Source organism: Ochotona curzoniae, unplaced genomic scaffold (assembly GCF_017591425.1).
Source record: "Ochotona curzoniae isolate NIBS_2020 unplaced genomic scaffold, NIBS_Ocur_1.0 scaffold_3890, whole genome shotgun sequence".
In the NCBI taxonomy this organism is placed as follows: Eukaryota; Metazoa; Chordata; class Mammalia; order Lagomorpha; family Ochotonidae; genus Ochotona; species Ochotona curzoniae.
The window spans coordinates 32,411,762-32,428,500 of record NW_024467115.1 but is presented as its reverse complement, the minus strand read 5'-3'; the positions used below and the strand labels follow the sequence as shown (position 1 = coordinate 32,428,500).

The following is a 16,739-nucleotide window of genomic DNA, read 5'->3' as shown; positions in this document are numbered from 1 at the left end:
CCAATGAAAACATTTATTTCTTACAGGCTGTGCCATGTGAGTTACAGCTGAGGCCAGTAGAGGCTAGTAGGTGTGGCTATTGACTCTCAGGCCCACTGGCACGATGGACATGGCCCGGGTGCTATCTGGGAGGGAGATGGAGATGAGCTGCTTATTTGAACAGAGTGGTGCTGTGGGCTCTGATGAGTGGGGAGGAGAGAAGGTATTGATTCTCTACAGTTTTGCAGGGAGAAGAAAAAACAAACAAAAAATCCTACCAAAACTGCCTATAATGATTGTATCGGTGTCGCTATTAGAAGTGCTTAGATATATTCCTCTTATCATGAACAGTTGAAGTTCTGCACTGTGAGATGTCCAGGGGTGTTGTTTGTGTGGAGGTTATGTCGCCATGTCTACCATGACATAATTCATTTGTTTCTATTCATTTTCAATTGGGTAAACTTCTGCTTGATTTGTTTGTTTGTTTGTTAAGCATCCATCACTTGGCCCATTACAAATTCAGAACTGTAGCATGTTACAACTGACATGTCTTGCTTTTATCCCAGTCCTCTACCCTCAACCATCCCTTCTTTGATATTTTCAATTAATGTTTCTGTTGTTTTATTTTTGAAAATTGGTTGCATTTTATTGTACTTGAAAGGTACAAGCAGAGTCACAGAGAGAGCTTCCATCTGTGGGCTCATTTCCCAAATGCTTGCAGTTGCAAGGTTGAACTGGGTCAAAGTCAGGAGGAGGAGCTTGATCTAGGTGTCTTGCTTAAATGGCAGAACTTGGGTGTGTGAGCCACCATCCACAGCATCTTGGGGTGTGCATCAGCTGAAAGCCGAGCCGGGGCTGAGACCCAGGCCCTCCATCAGCTGTCTGCCTTGGTGTCCTGACCATCCACCGAATGTCTGCCTCCACATGGCTTCCTTCTAGTGTTGCAGGCAAGAATTCTGTGAGTCACATCCCACTTAACGGAGTTGGAGTAGTTTATATTTATTATACTTTACCTTACTATTACTGTGTTCTGCAGAGTATTTGCATGTTCATCAATTTTCTTAATTCATTAGGTGGGGATCCTATTATTTATTCACCTGCGTTCGTCACAGTCTTATGTAAATACAAATATGCTACAGTACATACATTCTGTAAGATAGACTTGGCATATCCAGACTTTGAGATTTCTGGGCTACACGGCAGATGCGTTTTTGCTAGTTACCACTTAGTTTCCATTCATTGGGTTCTTTTTTTTTTTGCATAATGACCAGCAATGCATGAGAATGATCGCTTTTCTGTAGAATTAACGATAGTTCTTTCCTTTAATCTTCGTTTAACTTCCAGCCTGTATTTTAGAGAACACATTACAGATTTCTCCCGTGGTTGGGAGCCTGTGTGTACTGTGGGCGTTCAGTGCCAACTCTTCAAGGTAGCATGAGAAGGAGCTCCTCTGCCTAGGTTTTAGACTTGGTCTCCCAAGTGCTGGTGTTCTGAACTGGGAAAACTCAGCCCTGCATGGTGGCTCAATTGCCTAACCAGTCCCTTGCAAGTTTCAAGATCACCTACGGGTGCCAGTTCTTGCCCAGGCTGCTCCATTTTGCATCCACCTCCTTGCTTATGGCGTGGAAAAGCAGCAGAGGATGGCCCACAGCCTTGGGACTCTGCAGTCTCATGGGAGACCCGGAAGAAGTTCCTGGCTTTGAATCAGCTCAGCTTTGGCTGTTGTGGCCACTTGGGAACTAAACAGCGGATGGGAGATCTTTCTGTCTCTCCGTTTGTCTATAAATCTGCCTTTCCAATAAAACTAAATAAATATTTTTTAAAAAACTGAGAAAACCACAGAATTGTTTGAAGACTTGGAGAGTTTTTGAGCTACTCCTGATTATGAAATTCATTGTATCGCTTCACTTAAATTCATTGAAGGTAATTTCAGAAATTTTAAATGTATATGAATTTGTAAACACAACAGAATTTTACCAAAAAAAAAGTTTTTTGTTTTTTAAAACTACTTTTTCTGGCCCTGTGCCATGGCTCAATGTCTCACCTTGCAAGTGCTAGGGTCCCATATGTGCCGTGGTTCGTGTTCTGGCTGCTCCACTTCCCTTCCAGGTCCCTGTTTGGGGCCTGGGAAAGCAGTGGAGGGTGGCCCAAAAAGGGCTCTGCACCCACATGGCAGAACCAGAGGAAGCTCTTAGCTCCTGGCTTCGAATCAGCTGAGCTCTATCAGTGGGGCCATATGGGCAGTGAACCAGCAAATGAAAAAATTCTCTGAATCTCCTCGCTCCATAAATCTGGTCTGGTTTTCCAATAAAAATTTATAAAACCTAAAAAAAATTATTTTCAGCACATGAAGGATACTATGTATTTTAAGGCCCATAATATATAACTTACCAAGTTTGAGGAAGAAAATACTGCAATGAAAATATGACAATGCAAAAATTCTAAGGTACTTTTGATCTCAGAATTATCAGAGGTTAATAAAATCACATTTCTTAGGATTAATGAAGTACAGCTACACCAAAAAAGAGCTAACTGTACACTTTTATTTTTAACCATGACATATATATCAATTCCATTATTACTCTTATTTTTTTCTAATTTGCCTTCTTTGGCCTAATTTAAGCAGTATACATGATGTCTTAGCTTTCGCCCATCCTTCTGATCTCTCCAGCTGCTTCGTTTTGTTTATTTTGCACAGTATGTGTGATGTCGAAAAGTTAAACTTGATCATTATTTGTTTTTGCATGTACATATTAATACCTGATACCTTATTTCCAATACTTTAAAAAGGCTTTGTTGTATAGAACAACCTTGAGTTCTTAGCAGCACTGATTGGAAGGTGTAGAGATTTCCTTTTTATTCCCGACCCGACACTTACACACCCTCTCTCGTTGTCAGCATCTCCACGAGGGACACACATTTACTGCCACTGAGTGGTGACCCTTTGTGACGCTGTCAACAGAGTTTACCGAGGGTTCACTGACTGATCTACAATCTAAAGCTGTGGTCAGATGCGTAAGGACCTGTACCATCAATGTGAAAATGGAGCATTTTCTTTGCTTTAAAAGCCTCCTTTGCTTTTCTGTTTAAATATTAAAATCTGTCCTAGTTAGTTAAATTAAAAAAAAATGCAGTCTGGCAAAGTTTTTATTAAATATTTATCTCTGTAAAATCTCTGTAACCCAGGCTTGAAGTCAGAATTAAACTTGAGCCACTGAAGATTAGCAATAAAATTACAACCGCATGTCTAAACTTTGATAAATTGTGTAATAATAAAGAGGCCTCATATTTCACCTTTTTCTAGATATTCCTGATTGTGTAAGAAGAGTTTTCATTCACAATTTCTGATCTTCAAATTTTATCTGCATTTTGTGTTTTGGAAATTGGTTTCACTGGGGTTTGACCTTGTGGCATGGTGGATAAAGCTGCTTTCTGCAATGCCTACATCCCACTTGGGTTCTGGTTTGGTTCCAGCTGCCTTACTTCCACTTCCAATCCAGCTCCCTGCTGGTGACCTAGGAGGAACCTGGGGATGGCCTAGTGTTGGGCCTCACACCCATGAGGGAGACATTGATTTCAGCCTTGTTCAGCACTGGACATTACAGGTTTCCGGGGAATGAATCAGTGGAGAGAGCAGCTCTCTTGGTGTCTCCCTCTCTATGTAGCTCTTTCAAATAAATAATATTTAAAAAGATGACTGAATTGAGGCATATCCATGGATCATGAAATTTACTTTATTCAGGGCCCAGTGTGTCAGCCTAGTTGCTAAAGCCCTCATCTTGCATGTACCAGGATTCCACTTGGGTGCCAGTGTGTGTCCCTGCCACTCCACTTCCCATTCAGCTCCCAGCTTGTGGCCTGGAAAAGCGGTTGAAGATGGCCCAAAGCCTTAGCATCCTGTACCTGCATGGGAGACCCAGAAGAAGCGCCTGGATCCTGGCTTTGGATTGGTTCAGCTCTGGCCATTGCGGCTACTTGGGGTTTGAATCAGCGGATGGAGGATCTTCCTCTCTGTTTCTCCTCCTCTCTATGTATCTGAGTTTTCAATAAACATAAGTAAAATCTTTAAAAAAATGTACTGTATTCAAATGCAAATTTTCAGTGGTTTTTAATACATTTCCTGAGTGTTTTAGGTCATTTTATCTTACTGAATGCCTATTTACAGTTATTCCCCATTTCCAACACCAGGAAAGTACTTTTCTGCTTTTCCAGTAATTCGTAGCATCTGGTTTTCACTGGTGCAACGTTTTCACGTGCTTTTAGCATATGTGGGTACTTTAATCCTTTTTAATATTAAATAAAATTCAGTGGTATGAATACGTCACACTCTTAATCATCTGATGGACAGTTAAGTTGTTTCCTCTTTGGGGCTATTTTGGAAATTGCTCATACAAATATTTGCTTACAAATTTTTGCATAGGCATGTGCTTTCATTTTCCTTGGGCAGATATGGGGAGTGGAATTGCTGAGTTCAAAGATAATGTTGATATTTTCAAAACTTTTTTCCAAATTGGTTTCTGAATCTCACTGTAGTGCTTTCCTTATTGTCAGAGGAAAAACATAGTGTCCACTCTGTTTTTACCTAGAACTGTTCATTCCATATTTATTGAAATCACACCTTATACATCAATGGTGTATGTAAGTAACACAATTGCTTTCAAGTTATATTTTTTGGAGACACAGTCAGATATCTGAATAACTAAATACAATAAGATAAGTTGAGTTCTGGAAGCAAACAGGAGGCTCACTACCACAGGCTCAGGGAGCAGGGAAGAATTTTGGAGATTGTTGCACTTAAGTTGAATCCTGGAAACTTTTATAGGGGAAAGAATTTGAAGAGGCATTACAGGTCCCCTAGGCAAACTATCACACGTTTTTCTCAGAACCCCTTTACTCTGACCAATGCTATTTTTTGATTTCAGTGGTGGCCTGCCACACTCTATATGTAATTTTTGTGCTTACATAGGGAGCATGTCTCATTTCTCTGGGGAGCAGAGTTCTCTTCTTTGTTCTTGAATCTGTCCCATGTGTCTAGCTCAGTGCCTGACTCACTGAAAGTTATCTCATCAATACCTTTGGAATCCATGAATGTGTAAAACCCTGTAGGAAAAGGAGGAAACTGTTCCAAGGAATTGTCAATGAAGTAATTCATGACATGAGAGATAAGATCAACAACCTCACTTCTCCTCCCTGGAATGTTGTAACTCGGACTGCTTGGATAAGAATGTCTCTGACTGCGAGGGACACTGCCCTGCGAGGGGGACAGGCAGAGCTAATGAGAGGAGAGAGGGAGGTGCTGAGTTGTGAGAAGGAAACCCTTTGGGATCAAGGATTTTCATACAGCAAAGTCAAGGGTGCTATGTTGCTTCAGGATTTAAGACTAGATTTGGGGGCAATGGCAAAAAGATGGTTTGATACACTTGCAAGAGAACTTTTTTTTTTTTTTTGGTTTGTTTTGGTATCACTTAAAGATTCAGAGTTGGGTTTATAAGTAATAATGCAAAACTTGACAGTGACTTTTTTAGGAAGCTAAGAATTATGGAAGAGTATGGATTCTATTAAAAAAGTGACTTCAGTTAGTATAATAAGCAACAAATGAAGTGTAGGAAGAAACGGGAGGATGACGAAAGCTACTCTTCTCTCAAAACGTGCACACTGTGACCATCACTGTTGAGTCACTTGTGCAAGTCAAACATGTAAGGGTCATTTTTGACAGTTATTTCTGAATACAGCTCAAGTATATCCAAAGCAATGAAACAGGGAAGATTCACCCCTTACTGGGTGGAGGGGACATTAAGCTATCCTGATTCAAATTTATTTGGTGTATTCTATGAAGGAATGTCAGGCATTTCAGTTTTACAGAAAAAGAATATGCTCAAATTACAACTTGCCTATTTTTATGTGTTTAAATAAATAAAAATATTAGTAAAAGGTGTGCATGTATATGTATGTACATGTTTAATTTCTATTAATTGATGCTTATAATGTTATCACTTGAGATTAGATACATTTGCTGGGAATAAATTATCTAGAGACTTATGGCATACATTGTGTTGTCCATTCTAATTTAGCTTCATGGAAGTATTATTTTCTTTCTCTTTAAGTTTTTCTGTTTGTTTTTGGTTGAGCAGGGGATTGGGAGATTTGAGAAGATAAAACTGAATTAATCGAGTTTGGTTACAAAGGGCTTTTATATATTTCTAAATCCTTTAGACTTTAAGCAAAACAATTGGGAGCCCTGCAGAGCTTTAATTGGAGAAGTGACATGAGAAATGTTCATGATGTAAACTGTGCGGTGACTGTAGTGTGGACATTACCTTGAATGAAAGCAGGGAACTATGGAGAAAGTGAACATTTGGGATTTTTTTTTTGCAGTTTTTCAAGAAGTTAATGATGACCAGAAGGAAGTGGTAGGCTACAAATGGATTGGAATCTTGTATACATTAAGTGATACTGCCTTTAGTTGACTTGAATGGGTGTTGATAAAAGAATGGAAGGATAAGAGATGTCTCAAGACTGCCATTTTTGGCAACTAGTTAGGAAATGGTGCAGTTCATTATTGTAGAGAACACAGGAGAAAGAGGAGCAGCTGTGTTACTGGATAAGATAAGAACTTTGGTTTTGGATGTAGCATTCTTGGGAATCCATGAAGTGCTGATGGGAATAGGTATGTTGGATAGTGGGAGGCCTGGGAGAGAAGCTCCAGGGTTGGATCTCAGTTTGAAGTATAGATTTGGATATCTGTGGATAATGATGACAGGTGAAGCCACGCAGTGGGTATACTTCCTGTAGAGAGCATTGTAATGAAAGGAGAGGGGGTCTTCAGACAGAACATTCAGACAGGGCATTTCCATTTTAGGAATAGTGGGAATGTAAACAAATACAGCCACTGTGTAAGTCTATGCAGAGTGCTCAGACAACTGCAAACTGACCTGTCATATGACACAGCTGACCCACTCCTGAGAATATATCTAAATGAAGTGAAATCTGTGTCAGAAAGGAACCTGCATCCCTTTATTACAGCAGCACACTCCACAACACAAAGTCATGCAAACAGCCCAAAGATCTGTCGAAAGAGGAGTGGATAAACAAAAAACTGTGGTATATCTACTCCATGGAATACGACACTAACTATTAAATAAACCTTGACAATCCCATACTAGAATTTCTACTATTGCCTGTACCTATAATACCATGGTACACTTAAATAACAGAATGTTACACTTGTGACTTTTACTGTAGGCAGAGTAGTAGCAGTATTGCAATAATATGAGGCAAAATAGTGTGTGTGGAAAATGTGGAGAGAAGAAAAGGAGGTGGGAGGGAATTCCCTATACCACAAAACTGAATCATGGAAAATAACAATAATACAAAAATATTTAAAAGAGGAACAGAAATGAGAAGACTGATATGAGAAAAACAGAAATGAGAAGCAACGGATAGTTAGAGGCAAATATGGTGGCAGTCATCGCTATTGTGAGTGAAGGCAAGGTGGGAGAGGAATGGAGTGGGCTGTTGTATGAGTTTCAGAGTTCTGGAGAATCAAGATGGCAGAATAGGGTAAGGACACGTTTAAACGGATAGAAAAACAATTAATCAAGAAGAAGCAGAGAGGACATATTTCAGGAAATAGGAAAGGACAGAACAACAGCAGAGGGGTACCTGGAGACTGACAGACACAGGTAGCAGTGGGCACAGCAGTGTGGTGTTGCAGTGATTGATACTCCAGCGGCATTCAGCTAACAGTGATCTGAACACCACCAGCAGCTGAAACTCCACCAGCAACCAGGTGGGAAGAGACTTTCACTGGGAGCTTGGGAGGTGAACCCAGACAAAGAACTGTCCATCCTGCTGGTCTGTTTAATTTCACCAGGAGCAGAGACAGAGCAGCAGATCCCAGACGGACAGTGCGAGAACAGGGTGGATTTTAGAGCCCAGTCAGCCCCCTAGAGCTGAATTGGGCGCCATTTTGCATAAGGAGGCAAGGGCAAGGGAAAGGACTGAGCATACGCTGAGCTGGGAGTGAGCTCATGTCTGACTCAGTGAACTGAAACGACGTGGCATTCTACAGGTTCCACCCAGACAGGTCTGAGTAGCCCGTAGATCTGATGGCCAGCAGATCAAGAACTGTATTGGTGGCATGTCAGGCACCATTTTGTGCACTGTGGCAATAGCTTTGGGACTGCAGCGGACAACAGTGAACTGAGCATGTGCTGAGCTTGAGAGAACTCGCTGAGGTCCATGGATTGCACTGGTCCCGTAGGAAAATAATACCAAATGTGGCATCGTACCAGTCAAAATAGGTCCGTGTGGCACTGAGACCTAACGTCCAACAGGTTCTAGCAAGATCAGTACCACCAACAACCTAATTATATAGGACACCTGGTGTCTCTCTAATCCTGGGACCTGCTTCAAGTGGAAGTGGGAGAAAGGTTGCAGAGACAACAGTGCAGCCTCAACACGGTATCACAGGAGGTGGAGCGTAGTGAGCCAGGAGCTGGTGCTGTGGAGATCACAATGGAAATCTAACATAAAAACCCAGACCTGGAACTCGCTGGAGGTTGTGGCACAATTGGCTGCAAGCAAAATGTTGTGTACCAACTGCAAAAAGTAAATCACATTGTAGACCTGTGGGTGACACAGCTTAGAAACCTGCCCCAAGGAGAAGACTCTGATAACCAGAAGTACAATGATCAAGAGCAAAAGAAGAGACAAAGGCACAATGAATATTACTGAAAACTCCCCTGCAAAGGAGCAAAACCCTATGCCAACCTCAGAGTTCACTGAAGAAGACATCGAGAAAATGGGGGACTCAGAATTCAGAGAACTCATTTTAAAGCTTCTAGTCAACAATAAGAAGCACATACAAGAATTCAAAGAATTTAAGGAATATTTTATACAAGCAATGGCAGCAATAAAGCAAATCGAGGCTGGTATATCAGAAATTAAGAACACAGTAGAGCAAATAAAAAGTACAATGGAGAGTCTCTAAAGTAGAATGAAGGAGGCAGAAGAAAGAATCTCAGAATTGGAAGATAGTTCCTGTCACCAGGGGGAAACAAAAAGCTGGAAGCAGAGCTGGATCAGGCTGAAAAAAGTATTCAAGAACTGAAAGACACTACTAAGAGGCCAAATATAAGAGTTATGGGGGTGCCAAAAGATACAGAAAGAGAAGCTGAGTGTGCAAATGTAAGTAATGAAATAATCAAGGAAAATTTCCCTAATCTAGAGAAAGAATTGGGAAACAAGATCCAGGAGGGGCACAGAACTCCCAACAGGCTTGATCAAAAGCGATCTTCACCATGACACATGATAATCAAGCTCTCTTCAATTGAACACAAGGAAAAGATCCTTAAATGTGTACGTGAAAAAATCAAATGACATATAAAGGAATGCGAATTAAACTCACAGGAGATCTCTCACAGGAAACTCTACAGGCCAGAAGAGAATGGAGTGACATATTCCAGATTCTAAAAGCAAAAAATTGTCGACCTGGGATAACATATCCAGCAAAGCTTTCTTTTGTCTTTGAAAATGAAATAGAATCCTTCCACAGTAAGGAAAAGTTAAAAAGAATTTGCCTCTTCCAAACCTGCCCTACAAATGATACTTCAAGATGTTCTCTTGACAGAGAAGAGGAATAGCACCTACCAAAGAAGAACATCCCAGTAAAATGACAACAGAAGACTAGATCAATGAACATCCCATTGCGAAAATGACAGGACCAAAGTACCACCTATATATATTAACCCTGAATGTAAATGGCTTAAGCTCAATCAAACATCATAGATTAGTAGACTGGATTAAAAAACAATACCCATCTGCTTATTGTCTGGAGGAGACACACTCCAACGAAGATCAGCAGAAACTATATCACATGGGTTTTGTTGTTTTCTGTTGGTTTCATTTCTTCAAAACACTTTCTTCTGATTAAATCATTCAATGACTCATAGATCATGCAGTGGCATCATTTTCCTCAAGAAGGTTCTTGATTTTCATTTCTTCAGCTACACGTTAGTCATTTAATAGCATGTTATTTAACTTGTTGGTATTGTTAATTTCTTTTTTCTCCCTGATGTTGATTTTGCTTTGTGGCTCTTCATTTATGCGGATGTATAGTAGCTGTGTAATGGAGACTGTCATATCTAGTAACATGTCATTTAAGTTCATGGCATTGTAAATTTCTATTTTTCTTTCTATTGTTGATTTTGTATCATGACTTTTCATTTAAGGGAATGTACAGTAGCTGCGAAATGGAGACTAACGTATCCAAATGTGAGGATGCAGTGTGGTATGCATTTCTGCTTCCAGACAAAGATGGACTTACAGTGAAACTGTTTACTCTATCTTGACAATAGGATTCTGGACTCTCTGCCATTGTCCATGCCCGCCATGATGGACATATGACTGAGTATGAAGAACTATATGTTAGTAATGATATAGAGGAACTAGGTCGGAGGGGGGGAATTGGGGAGGGGAAAAGGGAATATGGAACTGTATATTAAAATGATAATAATAATGAAATGTAAAAAAAAACCTTCAAAAAAAAGCTTCAGAGTTCCACACTAATCATAACAATAATTTAACAGCTATCTAGCTTTTTAAAATTTACAGTACATCTTCAAAAACCTTTTGTACTCATCTCCCAATGACACCTGCATTATTTATCGTGTAGATAACAGGAGATTGTAGTGTTGTTTGTGAGAAACTGTCTAGCTACTTTATGGCTGAAGTAAGATTTGTCTATAAAATATAGATTAAGAAATTCTTAACGGGTCAGTGGTGTAGTGCAGTGGGTAAACCTGTCGCCTTGATGACAGCATTCCATGTGACTTCTGATTTATGTTCTGGCTGCTCCATTTTCATTTCAGTTCCTTACTGCTGTGCCTGGGAGAAGTTCCTATGTCTGTTGTGTGTTAACCATCCTTAATGTGTGTCTTGTTACTGCTCATGAAGGTTTGAGATGAATTATGAAGACATTATTAGTTTCTCTGATAAATTATCTGGGTTAGGTCATGGGAGATAGCTTTTGATTCTCTATGGTTTTGTATGTACCACCTCTAATTCTTGTTTATGACCATGTAAAGTAATTCCTCGTATTGATGCATTTCTTCCTGTTGTGGAATATGTTTGTTTCAGGCAGAGAAAGCAGATGGATTTGTAAATCTGCCTGATTTCACCATGGAAAGAGCATCTGAATGCAAGAAAAAGCAGTAAGTTGCCTCTCAACCCTCTCAGAGATCTGGGCCTGGGCATTGTCCTTTTCCAATGCTGACCTGGCAGGGGGCACAGGAGCATCTGAATGCTGAGAATTCAAAGCAGAATGGACCAAAGCACTCACAGGAACACTTAGCCTCTCATTTTCTAATATTTTGTTTCGTGAAATAGATGGGCTTTGAAATCCCACGAAACACAGGCATGGAATGGTGTGAGAGGGAAAGTCTTGCGTTCTTCCAAGACTAGCAGCGAGGTCAGATGTCCAGGGTTTGACTGTGTATAGAGGGCAGGTAAATAGGACTCACCAGAGTTTCTGAATTGACTTCAAGGACCATTTCTCTTTCTTAGTTCATGGGATTGCTAATAACTCCATTGTATTTACTTTTTCAAACTCTGAAGCACTGGGGGTTATATCCAGGAATAATTTCAGTATAATAGTTTGAAAACTAGCAGGATCCAAGTTCATGGTTTTTGTACTGCTGACAAGGAAAGAGCCCAGAGTGTGAGCTGCCCATATTCCCTAGGGAGCTAGTTCTGGACCCAGGTACCCAGTCTCCCAGCAGGAGAGCATCCAACTGGGCTTTGCGTAGGGATCTTCTTTCACAGTTTTCTTATTCTTTCTACTTTTGACACTTTTTCCAATCTTAATAGGAAGGACTATTTCCCTTCTGATTTTGGTTACTAGTGGCAGCAACTGATTATTCTCCTCAAGAAAACTAACAAATTGGAACCAGCTTTTAGTCTATGTCCCTCTGAGGTGGTTGAATGTGCCGAGATGTACGGGTGTATTAATTCTTGTGGTTTAGAATCAGATGTTTACAAAATTTGGCTTCTACTTTAGGGCTTTTGTTCTAAATGGTAGAGTATAAGAACGAGTCATTTGTTAACTTTAATGCTTTATAGTTTTTCTTTAAGCTATAATCTGTCTCGTATGGGTGCCTTGGTTAAAGTTTTTGATCTGTTGTCAAAGTGTAGAAGTTTCCTTTTTAAATACACTGATACAAACAAAATTCCTATAGTGAGTGGAGCTTGAATACTTGTGTGAAGGAGCTGAGTTCAGTTTTCTGTAGTGACACTTCAACCATTCTGAATTTTAAATTAATGCAGTTGATAAGTGAAAATAAAGTGATATTTCTCTGTTTTCAATGAAATGTATTGACTGGATTTAGCTCAGTCCTGCTTTGGATGTTCTGACAGGATAAACTGACCCTGAGCTCCACATAGGAAATCACAATAGTGACTAAATTCATTGTTTTATAGATTTATAAAGAGAGGAAATGAATTTGAAGAGTTGATATTTGACTCACCTTTTTCAGATTCAATACTGATGTCTCTCGTGCTGGTGTTTTTTCCTTTTAAGTGCTTTTAGAGTCAGCCATCCCCAGATCAAGACCTTCTACTTTGCAGCTGAGAATTTGCAGGAAATGAATATGTAAGTAGATGAAATCGGTACATTTAATTCTTTGGGGGAATAGCTTTACTTTAGCCCGGTGTCGATATTATGAACATTTGTTCTTATCAATTGTTGTTTCTTTTATTTGAATGAGTAAAATATTTAGCAGCTGAAGTCTTCTTATTTCCTTGACCAGTAGTTGACACCGCTTTAGAGGGTGATGTGACTCAAGGTAGTTGCTGCAGGAAGATGTTACACGGTTCCTTTAAGTTGAGCAGAGTAGAGAGAAGTCATGAGACAGTGGTAGAAGCAGTATCGCAATGAAAAACGCTGTTTTGCACCTGATCATGTAGCTTTCAGAACCGTCCATGCAGAAGTTCTCTGTGGTACTTCACACGTGCTGTGTGCTTATCATCTCTTTGCATCTCATCCTGAATATTTCGTGAAATTGTCCTTGTTGAGAGACCATTTAATATTTACATCCCGTTAATTATTTGTTTGCTGTGTTTGAATCAGCGAACCTTATCGAGGTTTGCGTGTCGTATTCCATCCTCTCCAGGTTGTTTGGATAAGGCCGAAGCTGGGTGCTCCCCAAAGCATCAGAAGGCCATCTTTTTAACATAAGCCCACTTCCACGAGCTTCTATTATTATCACCACGTCACAGTTAAAATGCTTGCGGAGTACCCACTCTTGTTCCATTAAAGCAGATGTTGCGCAATATTCATAGTGAAGGCAAAACTCATGCAGCCATAAACTTATGGGTTAATCTATTTTATTTATACATGACGATTTTCCTATCTGTCTGCCCTAGATAATTTTTCTTTGGTGTCTTGCTCTGGCAGTTTAAAAAGAAACCCATTGTCTTTTGCCAAACACACACACACACACACACACACACACACACACACTTCCTATAGTATATCCTTTGACTAGAGGTGTTCTCATCTGTTCCCTAAACTCACCTGCTCAGCACACACCTGGTCTGGCCAGGACAGAGTGGACTTTTACTACAGAAGGTATGTAAGCACTATGTTAGACACAACAAAGCAGGGAGTTGATAACTTAGTCTTCTACAAAAGGCTCCTTGACAAAGAGTGTCTGTATGCCTTTGTTGATGTTACCATGTTCCCTTAGTTTTCTGCAGCATTTGGGAACAGTTGGAGCAAATGCAGCAAAGGAGAGGACTGGAAATGTTCACACAGTTGTAGTTTGATTGTGCTGGTCATCGGATGCTGGTAGTGACCAAGCCCTTGTCACGCAGATGACATGCAGGAAGTGGAAGGCTGCGGACGGTCCCTGGAGTCCTGTGATGATGAGTGTCAGGGAAGCCCAAATGGTCCCTTCTGCTTTGCCATGGTGATGAAACAGTGCTGTCTGTCTCCCGACGCTCCTGTGTCTCCTCCCTGCCTGCACTTCATACCCGATCCAGAGCTGCGTTCCAGCCCCACCGCCTCCTCCCTGTCTATCCAGCGACATGGTTTCCAAGTAGTTCTCCTCTCTTCAGAAGGAAAGAGTGCCAGTGTCATTCCTGACAGTAAATGGCTTCCAAGCGTTTTGATACCTAGTGCATGCCCCAGCCACATAGTAAAGAACATTTTTAAACAAGTGAAAGTGTGAGAGCCCCCGAATCTTTAAAATCTCAGCTGGATTTGATCTCCCCTCACAGCCGGAGTTACAGATCCCCCTGTTGCCCCTGCCCCCACCTCCCCAAGCTTTGTTTGCAGATTTTGTTATGTTCTCCCTTGAGAACATAAAACGTTTTCTAATGTCACAGAGAGAGACCTGGGTATTTGCTGTGGGTATGACACACCCACTTCATCCTGTGACATAAAAGGTCTCTTGACCTCCATCTTTTAAAATATTTTAATGATCTTTATACTTGGAAGTTTCCTACAGTGTCCCTTACATAAAAATAGCTCAATGTCTATGTGCCTGAATATACCATAACTTCATACAATTATATTATCTTTTTTGAAATTTATTATTGTGAAGATATTTTTTCTAATAGCCAGTGTGGCAGGATCTCTGTGGGCTGTCAAGTTGACTTTTCTCTTGTTCTGCCCATTATGCAGATGAAAGTTAGACATATATTTTGCAGTAACATCTGAAGTTCTTCCTTTCTTACTGCTGTAGCTTGCCAAAGCAGTCAATGACACATCTGTGAATTCCTTGAATTGCCCTGTGTCAGGGAGGCAGGGAGTGATGGGTTTGACACTTGCCTCTGGCTGCTGGCTTCAGCTTCCTTTTCGTGTGAAGCCTTAGAAACAGCAGAAGTGGCATAGGACTGGTCCCTGCCACCCCCACGGGAGTCCTGGATGAAACTTCTGCTTTGCATCTTTGATTTCAGTCTGACCCCTGGTACATGCCTGGGGCATTGCAGGGATAAATAATTAATGGTAATGAAAGTTTTGAAACAAAGTCTGGTGGTACTAGCTGCTTCTCTCAGACTTTTTGTAGGAAGAATACTCTTATTTTGTACACTTATGTGTTAACATGTGTACCTCTACAACACACAGGCATTCAGATCAGGTTAATAATACAACAAATGCCCAGAAAACATCTGTTATCATCTTTTCTAAAAACGTAAGTCCTATTGTGCATCCATGTACTTAGCCACAAATAAAAGTTTTCCTGCTGTCACAATGCTTAAAAAAACAAGGATTAGCAAAAGAGTAAGTCCTAGAAGGAAAATATTTAAGCAGGAGTTTGAGCAGACACTGTTTTCACAGCAGCCAAGTAATGCTGGCCAAAATAATAGTAATAATAATAATAATAAGCGGTGAGAGGAACCTCTATTATTGTCAGAATTCTTTCATTTTTCCAGTTCTTTCTATGTGGAAAATATATGTGTAAGAATTGCTCTTGTTTCAGACATCTTAATTCCATTTTTTGATACACATCTTGTTTTGGGGGATTTTGCCCATTTCACTCTGAGATACATTTTACAGAGGTTTTTGGCTTATTAATGATGAAAGTAGGTGAAAGCTAAAAACTGGTATTTTTAAATGAAATATTTTAAGTGTATAGTTTTAACATCAATTTCTAAATGTTCCTTTAAATGCTTAGATAATACAGGAAATATATTCTTGTAAGAAAATTGAAAAAAGAGAGTAGCAAGCAATATTTTTAAAATTATTTTTTCATTTTTATGTGAGAGGCAGATGCACAGTAAAGGAGAAAGTGTGTTCATGTGTGTGTGTGTGAGGGGGAGAGAGAGAGAGAGAGAGAGAGAGAGAGAGAGAGAGAGAGAGAGAAGAAAGAGAAATATCTCCCATCCTCTGGTTCACACTAAGCCAATCTGGAACCTGGAGCTTCTTCCATGTCTCCCACTTGAGTGCAGGAGTCCAAGGACCTGGGCCAGCATCGTCTGTTTTTCTAGGCCATAGGCAGGGAGATGGATTTGAAGGGGAGTAACCAGGTCTTGAACTGGCATCCATATAGAATGCTGGTGTTGCAGGTGGAGGATTAGTATGCCCTCGAGCCAAGAAAGCTGTCCATACTTTAGTCCTGCATTTTCCAGTCAACATCTTGTAGGACTGACTGCTTTTAACAGTATAGTGCATATCCTTCATGAGACTTTCCAATGAAACCAATTCATGCACATACACAACTATGTAGTTCTTAAAGTCCATTGGGTAAAGTGTTATATATTTAACATTTTCAGTGAACAAGTATTTTGCTAAAATTTTTCTATATCTTTACAAACTGTCCCCCATCTGAGCCTTTTCAATAGCTTCAGTAGAACCAATAATGTCAAACCTTACTAATTCATTTACTTAAACATTTTTTTTTTGTTTTTTATTCTCTCATTTCCAAGCTATTGGCTGTTGACATGGTACACATGTATTTGTGCACATGAAGATACATTTTAAAGGACAGTTATTTTTAATTTTAGTTGCTGGTTGACAGGGACAGACATCTAGGTTTTTATAACAGCATGAAACTAGCTAGCAAAAATGGTTATACTTATTTTCATGTTTAATGCAACAAGTGTTTTTTCTATTTCCTGTCGGGACCAGGAATTAATATTTTGAAGATATATTTATTTATTTGAAAGCCAAAGTTATTGAGTGAGAGGGAGGGATGGGAGAGACAAAAAGATGTTTCATCTGCAGGTGACCCCTCAACTGACCACAATGGCCCAGACTG

The 16,739-nt window shown here is 40.1% G+C and overlaps 2 protein-coding genes across 15 annotated transcripts in view; one reads left to right on the top strand and one right to left on the bottom strand.

Moving 5' to 3' along the window:
- The window catches only part of OPRM1 (opioid receptor mu 1), a 163,474-nt gene that overhangs the window by 12,102 nt on the left and 134,633 nt on the right, over nucleotides 1–16,739 (bottom strand). The window lies entirely within an intron of this gene.
- Nucleotides 1–16,739, top strand: part of IPCEF1 (interaction protein for cytohesin exchange factors 1) — a 184,317-nt gene that overhangs the window by 122,236 nt on the left and 45,342 nt on the right. For all 14 annotated transcript variants that reach the window (XM_040965299.1, XM_040965301.1, XM_040965296.1 and 11 more), the window contains 2 exons: nucleotides 11,119–11,192; nucleotides 12,557–12,628. In XM_040965299.1, the coding sequence (XP_040821233.1) occupies nucleotides 11,119–11,192; nucleotides 12,557–12,628 (146 nt within the window). The remainder of the gene's footprint in view (nucleotides 1–11,118; nucleotides 11,193–12,556; nucleotides 12,629–16,739) is intronic.